Below are 8,777 nucleotides of genomic sequence, written 5' to 3'. Positions count from 1 at the left end.
AATAAAATCCTAAATCTAAATCCTAATCCTAAAGAGAGAAGAGAGAGGAGAGAACCTCTCTCTCTAAACTAAATCTAAATCATGAAAACTAACTAAAGTGGAGACTCCCATTGAATGGATGCATTCTCCCACTTCATAACCTCTGGTCTATGCCTTCTGGACTTGGATTTGGGCCAAAAAGGGCTTCAGAATTTGCTGGGGGAGTTTTCTGCAATTTCTGGTGCGTGGCCTCTGTCACGCGTCCGCGTGGGTCACGTGGTCGCATCATTTGGAGTTTTCCTTGTCACGCGGTCGTGTCAGTCATGCGGCCGCATCATATGTGTTCTGCTTAAGGCGCGCGGTCGCGTCAGTCATGCGGCCGCGTCGCTGCTTCTTCGCGCTTGGCATGCGTCCGCGTCGCCCATGCGATCGCGTGGATGCCAGTTTCTTCACAAACTCCGTTTTATGCTTTCCTTCCATTTTTGTATGATTCCTTTCCATCCTTTAAGTCCTTCCTGCCTTAGAAGATCTGAAACTACTCAACACACTAATCACGGCATCGAATGGAAATAAAGGTAATTAAAATAATTAATTTTAAAGCATAGGAAACATGTTTTTCACATACATCACATAATAAGGAAGGGAAAGTAAAACCATGCAATTAATATGAATAAGTGGGTGAAGGATTGAATAAATCACTCAGATTAAGCACAAAATATATCATAAAATATGGGTTTATCAACCATACTTGCAACGAAATTATTTTGTGAAAATTCCTAACCGACGAAAACCTTCCATCAAGTTTTTGGCAAAAACTTGAAAGAGCGAAACCGTCGGCTTAGAATTTCTTCTCGGTTAGAGGAAATAACTTCGTTTCAAGTATAGTTCCAAACCAACAAATAACGCTCAATCAAAGTTTAATTTTTTTTGTTGTCACAAGTCCAACCCAATAAAAATAACCGAGAGTATTAGTCTCGGGTCGTTCTCCCTAGGAATCATAATCGAGTGTTCAATTATTAGTTATGAGATCAAGTGGGTTGATGATAAAAAGGGCAAGAATTTAAATGGCAAGAAAAAAAAGCAAACAACTAAAGAAAGCAAATACTAAAAAGAGGCATTCATGGCAAGGATTAAAAATCTAGACTTTCTATCCTAGTCATTAATCATAGTACAATACTTAATAAGAGCTAATCCTATTAAGTCATCTCTAACATAGGAAGAAGGTATAATGTCATCTTCACATTGAGAGAAAGTCAAATAGGACTAGTTAATCTCAATCCAAAAGTCCTAATCAACTCACTAATTGAATTAGCAAGAGATTAGAATCAATGGAAACAATATTAACTAACAACTCTAGATCGCCAACATAAGTTGGGTATTAATGACTCAAGATTGCCCAATTTTTTTTTCAAGCCAAGAATGCTAAAAAACCTACTCTAACATCCAACCAAGCATTTTGTCAAATACTTGGAAGGCATAAAATAAAAGCATGGTAAATTACAAGAAATATAAAATCTAAAACTACCCAATTGCAAGGAAATAATAATAACAACTCAATTAAATAATAAAGGAACATAAAATATAAATTGCATTAAATGAAAATCCAAATCCAACAATAGTGCATGAACATAAAAGTGACATAAAAGAGAAATTAACAAGAAAAACTAAGAGAATGAAGATGTGAGAACAAGAAATTGCAAAGAAAACAAGATAAAAACAAGAAATTGAACCTAGATCTAAGAGGAATTAACCTAATTCTACCCTAATTCTAGAGAGAAGAGTGAGCTTCTCTCTCTAGAAACTACCTAAAGCATGGTCATAAACTAATCTAATTACTCCCTCCTTTGTCCTTCTTCAATTTGGTTTGAAATACTTCAGAAAATGAGTTGGATGGGACCCAAAAGGCTTTAGAAATCGCTGATCACGTGTTCTCATTAATGAAGCACGTTTTCCTCAGTATGCGTACGCATGCAGTGTGTATGCGTACGCATACACATATGATCTTCAGAATGCGTACGCATGTATGCGTACGCATATATGCATGAACTTCAAGCTTCCATTTCTCTTCATGATTCCTCACTCTAGCATGCTTCCTCTTCACTTTTCATACCATTTTTTACCTATATGACATGAAATACTTGAACGCACATGAAATAATGAAATAAAATCAACCTATTTAAGCTTCAAAAAGCATACTTTTATCATTCAAGCTCAATTACAAAGGAATCGGAAAAAATATGACAATTTCAAGGAATATGTGTGTGAATAGTTGATAAAATCACCCTAAATTGGTATAAGATAAACCACAAAATTGGGGTTTATCAGTCACTCACAACCACTCAGCCTCTAGTCTTCCTCTCTCATTCTACCAAGTTTTTATCTATGTCTGTGTCTATGATCTCTTGCACCTCTCCTTCTTTTCTCAATCTCAATAATATCATAATAACTTAACAAGCCGGTCACAGAAATCCTCTCCCTCCCACCCTTTCACTTTTTTCCATATGTTTTCGCAGGTCAAGTGGCCTAAAATAAGAGTTTATTTTTTGGTACGTTTTTTCTCTAGCATATATAAAAATGGGAAATAATTTTGTTTCGTTTTCACAGGTTTTTTTGTTCGAAAATGCAAAATTTTATTTTCACCTTTTTTATCTGCAAAAACACAATTGAATGCATAAAATTGTATATTTTTGTGTCCGTATTTAAACTAGTAAATAATAGATTTTTTATTTAAATAAAAAAACTCACTTGCTTTATTTTGTTATTACTTACCATATATATGAATACATTATTATTATTATTATTATTATTATTATTATTATTATTATTATTATTATTATTATTATTGGAAAATAGAAAAAATAGAGAAAGGCTAAAACTTAAGAAATTACATTAACAAATCACACCTTTTGTTACGGCCTGGCCCAAACCACTAGCGGGCCGGCCCGACCCGAGTACCACCCGACCCGGACGATCGGGAACGAGACGCTCAGTCACCGACCCGGACGCGCGTCCCTACCAGTTACGCTTCAGCTGTGGGAAGGAGGCATCAAGGAAGGTGGGCCTGTCCTTGATGGGCCCACCTCTGACATGGTATATATGGGGAAGGTTCTGCCCTTCCCCCAGGGTACGTTACATACCACACACCCTTTTTCGCCTGCACACATCACTGACTAGAGCATCGGAGTGTCTTTGCAGGTGACACCCCCTCCTCACGCGAAGTGCTCGGGACATCGCCTACCCCAACCCGGTGACGTATGACCAGGCGAGACCTCCCCCTCTTCAACCAGGATACCAACCCGAACCGTCCGGTACCCAACCTACCGAACATTGGCGCCGTCTGTGGAGACAATCACCTGAATAGACGTTGTACTGGACCCAGGAGAAACAGGCCGCAAGACCGAGCGCAGAGGGGAAGCCTCCGCGGCTTCTCCCTGGCAGCGCGCGAGGTCCCCTCCAAGACGAACCACACGATCCCCCGAAAGACGCCCTTTCGGGGGAACTGGCGACAAAAGCACCAGAATAATGCAAGAACTATGCCACAGGATGCAAGACCTGGAACGCAGGCTGGCCGATCGAGAACTTCGTCAACAAACTCCCGAGTTGAGCTACTCCCGATCTGTCTCGAGAAGCCGCTCCTGACGAACAGCTAGCCCACAATTCGAGCCCGAGAATGCCAGGGAGGGAGCACGTGCAAAGAGGCGCCATGACCCCCTCATATACGCCAGGCATGGTAGGCGCACCACAGAGCGAAACCATGAGGATGCTCGTCGGGAAAACGACGAGGGAAGAACGGCCAAAACGCGGGGACCAGTGATAATGGGCGCAACCCCATTCAATCGTTCCATCCTCGAGGTTCGGCTGCCAAAACACTTTGACAAGCGAACGGACATGAGTTACGACAGAACCCAAGACCCGCAAGAGCACCTTACGGCTTTCGAAGCCAGAATGAACCTGGAGGGAGTAGGAGACGAGGTAAGGTGCCGCGCTTTCCCGGTCGCCTTAGCGGGACCTGCAATACGGTGGTTCATTAACCTCCCGCATGGCTCGGTGACCAGGTTCTTGGACATCAGCCGCGCCTTCCTAGCCCAATTCACAACCAGAATCACGAAGGCAAAGCACCCAATCAATCTACTTGGAGTGACCCAGAGATCCGGCGAGCTGACCAGGAAATACCTAGACCGATTCAACGATGAGTGCTTGGAGATCGACATGCTGACGGACTCGGTCGCAAGCTTGTGCCTGACGAATGGACTCCTAAACGAGGACTTTAGAAAGCACCTCACCACGAAGCCGGTGTGGATGATGAGCAGATAATTTATATGCTTTTTGGCATTATTTTTACATAGTTTTCAGTATAATTTAGTTAGTTTTTAGTATATTTTTATTAGTTTTTAAATAAAAATCACATTTATGGACTTTACTATGAGTTTATGTATTTTTCTGTGATTTCAGGTATTTTCTGGCTGAAATTGAGGGACTTGAGCAAAAATCAGATTCAGAGGTTGAAGAAGGACTGCAGATGCTTTATGAACCTGAAAGCACTCAACAAACATATCAAGGCATTGAATGGAATTAAAGTGAGTTAAATTCAGCTATTTTAAGACCTAAAAAGCATGTTTTTACACTTAAGCACAAATTTAGGGAGAATTACAAAACCATGCTATTTTATTGAATAAATGTGGGAAAAGGTGATAAAATCCCCCAAATTAAGCACAAGATAAATCACAAAATCGGAATTTATCAAATCTCCCCACACTTAAACTAAGCATGTCCTCATGCTAAGAATAAAGAAGGACAAGAAAAGGGTATGAACATTTATTCAATGTAAATAAACTATATGCACCTATCTATATGAATGCAACTAAGTGCAAAAATAATTCTACTTACTTGTTTAAAAGTAAGTCAATCTCCAAGAACATATATATGTGATGAGCGGATAATTTATACGCTTTTTGGCATTGTTTTTACATAGTTTTCAGTATGATTTTGTTAGTTTTTAGTATATTTTTATTATTTTTAAATAAAAATCAAATTTCTGGACTTTACTAAGAGTTTGTGTATTTTTCTGTAATTTCAGGTATTTTCTGGCTGAAATTGAGGAACTTGAGCAAAAATCAGATTCAGAGGTTGAAGAAGGACTGCAGATGCTGTTGGATTCTGACCTCCCTGCACTCAAAGTGGATTTTCTGGAGCTACAGAACTCCAAATGGCGCGCTCTCAATTGCGTTGGAAAGTAGACATCCAGGGCTTTCCAGCAATATATAATAGTCCATACTTTGCCCGAGTTTAAATGACACAAACTGGCGTTCAACGTCAGTTCTATGTTGCATTCTAGAGTTAAACGCCAGAAACAGGTTGCAAAGTGGAGTTAAATGCCAAAAACAGGTTATAAACTGGCGTTCAACTCCAAGAGAAGCCTCTACACATGTAAAGCTCAATGCTCAGCCCAAGCACACACCAAGTGGGCCCCGGAAGTGGATTTCTGCATCATTTACTCATTTCTGTAAACCCTAGTAACTAGTTTAGCATAAATAGGACTTTTTACTATTGTATTTACATCTTTGGAACATATTTAGTTTTATCTTTAGATCACGTTTGGGGGCTGGCCTCTCGGCCATGCCTGGACCTTATCACTTATGTATTTTCAACGGTAGAGTTTCTACACTCCATAAATTAAGGTGTGGAGCTCTGCTGTTCCTCATGAATTAATACAAAGTACTACTATTTTTCTATTCAATTCAAGCTTATTCCTTCTCTAAGATATCCATTCGCACCCAAGAACATGATGAATGTGATGATTATATGACGTTCATCATCATTCTCACCTATGAACGCGTGCCTGACAAACACTTCCGTTCTACATGCAAACAAGCTAGAATGAGTATCTCTTAGATATCTAATACAGAGGACCGAGTCCGAGATATTAGAATCTTCGTGGTATAAGTTAGAACCCATGGACGGCCATTCTTGAGATCTGGAAAGTCTAAACCTTGTCAGTGGTATTCCGAGTAGGATCTAGGAAGGGATGGCTGTGACGAGCTTCAAACTCGCGAGTGCTGGGCGTAGTGACAGACGCAAAAGGATAGTAAATCCTATTCCAGTATGATCAAGAACCGACAGATGATTAGCCATGCAGTGACAGCGCATTGGACCATTTTCACAGAGAGGATGGGATGTAGCCATTGACAACGGTGATGCCCTACATAAAGCTTGCCATGGAAAGGAATAGGAATGATTGGATGAAAACAGCAGGAAAGCAGAGGTTCAGAAGGAACGAAAGCATCTCTATACGCTTATCTGAAATTCTCACCAATAAATTACATAAGTATCTCTATCCCAGTTTATATTTTATTTATGTTTTTATTATCAATTCACCATAACCATTTGAATCCGCCTGACTGAGATTTACAAGGTGACCATAGCTTGCTTCAGGCCGACAATCTCTGTGGGATCGAGCCTTACTCACGTAAGGTTTATTACTTGGACGACCCAGTGCACTTGCTGGTTAGTTGTGCGAAGTTGTCATAAAGAGTTTAGATTACAATTGTGCGTACCAAGTTGTTGGCGCCATTGATGATCGCAATTTCGTGCACCAAGTTTTTGGCGCCGTTGTCGGGGATTGTTCGAGTTTGGACAACTGACAGTTCATCTTGTTGCTCAGATTAGGTAATTTTATTTTAATTTTAAGCTTTTTATTTCTTATTTTCGAAAAATACAAAAAAAATTTCTTTTTTCGTTTTTCCCAATTAATTTTTGAAAAATACAAAAAAAATTTTACAAAATCATAAAATCAAAAATATTTTTTGTGTTTCTTGCTTGAGTCTAGAGTCAACTTTTATGTTTGGTGTCAATTGCTTCTTTTTAATTTTCTAAAAAAAAATTATTTTCGAAAATTTCATGCATTGCATTTTCATGATCCTCAAGTCGTTTTTGGCCAGTCTTCTTGTTTGATCTTCATATTTTCTTGTTTTGTGTCCTTTCTTATTTTTCATAGGCATTCTTGAAATATTAATGTCTAAAGAATAAAAATTTTTAAGTTTGGTGTCTTGCATATTTTCTTTTCTTGAAATTTTTTCAAAAATAAGTTCTTGGTGTTCATCTTGACATTCAAAGTGTTCTTGGTGTTCATCTTTGCATTCAAAGTGTTCTTGCATATTTTCTTGTTTTGATTCATAATTTTCATGTTTTGAGTCTTTTTGATGTTTTTCTCTTTCATCATTAAAAATTCAAAAATAAAAAAATATCTTTCCCTTTTTCTTCTCATCAAATTCGAAAATTTGAGTTGAATTTTTCAAAAAATTTTAAAATTTAGTTGTTTCTTATGAGTCAAATCAAATTTTCAATTTAAAAATTTTATCTTTTTCAAATTTTTTTTCAAAAATCAAATCTTTTTCAATTTTTCTTTCATATTCTCGAAAATTTTAAATTAATTTTCAAAATCTTTTTCTTATTTTTATTCCATATTTTCGAATTCAATGCTAACAATTAATGTGATTGATTCAAAAATATTAAGTTTGTTACTTGCCTAATAAGAAAGGTTCAATCTTTAAATTTTAAAATCAAATTTTTTTGTTTCTTGTTAGTCAAGTAATCAACTTTAATTTTCAAAATCAAATCTTTTTAAAATTCTTTTTCAAATCTTTTTCAAATTAAATTTCAATCACATCTTTTTCAAAATTTAATTTCAAAATCTTTTCTAACTTTTTATCTTTTCAAATTTGATTTTCAAATCTTTTTCAATTAACCACTTTACTTTTTATATGATTCTTATCTTTTTCAAAACTACCTAACTAACTCCCTCTCTAATTTTTGAAAATCCCTTCCCTCTTTCTCAAATTTCCTTTTTAATTAACTAATTGTTTTGATTTCAATTTAATTGGATTTCAATTTTAATTTTTGAATTTAACTTTAATTTTAAAATATTTTTATTTTATTTTTTTTAAATTTTCGAATTCTTCTCTTTCTCACCTCCTTCTATTTATTTATTCATCTACTAACACTTCTCCTCCACCCAAAAATTTGAACCCCATCCCCTTCTCTGTGTTCGAATTTTTCCTCTTCTCCTTCTTACATTCTCCTCTTCTTATACTTGCATAAGGAATCTCTATACTGTGACATAGAAGATTCCATATTTTCTTTTCTGTTTTCTTCTTTTTCATATGAGCAGGAACAAGGATAAGAACATTCTTGTTAAAGTTGATCCTGAACCTGAAAGAACTCTAAAGAGGAAGCTAAGGGAAGCTAAAGCACAACTCTCTAGAGAAAATCTGACTGAAAATTTCGAAAAAGAAGGAGACATGGCCGAAAATAATAACAATGTAAGGAAGATGCTTGGTGACTTTACTGCACCTAATTCCAATTTACATGGAAGAAGCATCTCAATCCCTGCCATTGGAGCAAATAATTTTGAGCTGAAACCTCAACTAGTTTCTCTGATGCAACAGAACTGCAAGTTTCATGGACTTCCATCTGAAGATCCTTTTCAGTTCTTAACTGAATTCTTGCAGATCTGTGATACTGTTAAGACCAATAGGGTTAATCCCGAGGTCTACAGGCTTATGCTTTTCCCGTTTGCTGTAAGAGACAGAACTAGAGTATGGTTGGACTCTCAACCTAAAGATAGCCTGAACTCTTGGGATAAGCTGGTCACGACTTTCTTAGCCAAGTTCTTTCCTCCTCAAAAGCTTAGTAAGCTTAGAGTGGATGTTCAAACCTTCAGACAGAAAGAAGGAGAATCCCTCTATGAAGCTTGGGAGAGATACAAGGAACTGACCAAAAAGTGTCCTTCTGACATGCTT

At 37.2% G+C, this 8,777-nt stretch overlaps 1 protein-coding gene and 1 non-coding gene across 2 annotated transcripts; one reads left to right on the top strand and one right to left on the bottom strand.

Moving 5' to 3' along the window:
• The first annotated feature begins 3,795 nt into the window (after positions 1-3,795).
• LOC112730142 (uncharacterized) lies at positions 3,796-4,293 on the top strand. Its single transcript, XM_025780246.1, has one exon. The coding sequence runs from the start codon at positions 3,796-3,798 to the stop codon at positions 4,291-4,293; it is 498 nt and encodes a 165-aa protein (XP_025636031.1).
• Positions 4,294-8,669: 4,376 nt separating this feature from the next.
• LOC112731973 (small nucleolar RNA R71) lies at positions 8,670-8,777 on the bottom strand. The gene has a single exon (XR_003167717.1). It is a non-coding gene; the product is annotated as a small nucleolar RNA R71 (small nucleolar RNA).

The sequence above is a fragment of the Arachis hypogaea genome, chromosome 12 (assembly GCF_003086295.3).
Source record: "Arachis hypogaea cultivar Tifrunner chromosome 12, arahy.Tifrunner.gnm2.J5K5, whole genome shotgun sequence".
Classification (NCBI taxonomy): Eukaryota; Viridiplantae; Streptophyta; class Magnoliopsida; order Fabales; family Fabaceae; genus Arachis; species Arachis hypogaea.
This window is presented reverse-complemented; position numbering and strand designations above follow the sequence as displayed.

Bases quoted from the DNA above. Each gene is read 5' to 3' on its own strand.
- LOC112730142 (XM_025780246.1), top strand. From the start codon at position 3,796: ATGGGCGCAACCCCATTCAATCGTTCCATCCTCGAGGTTCGGCTGCCA.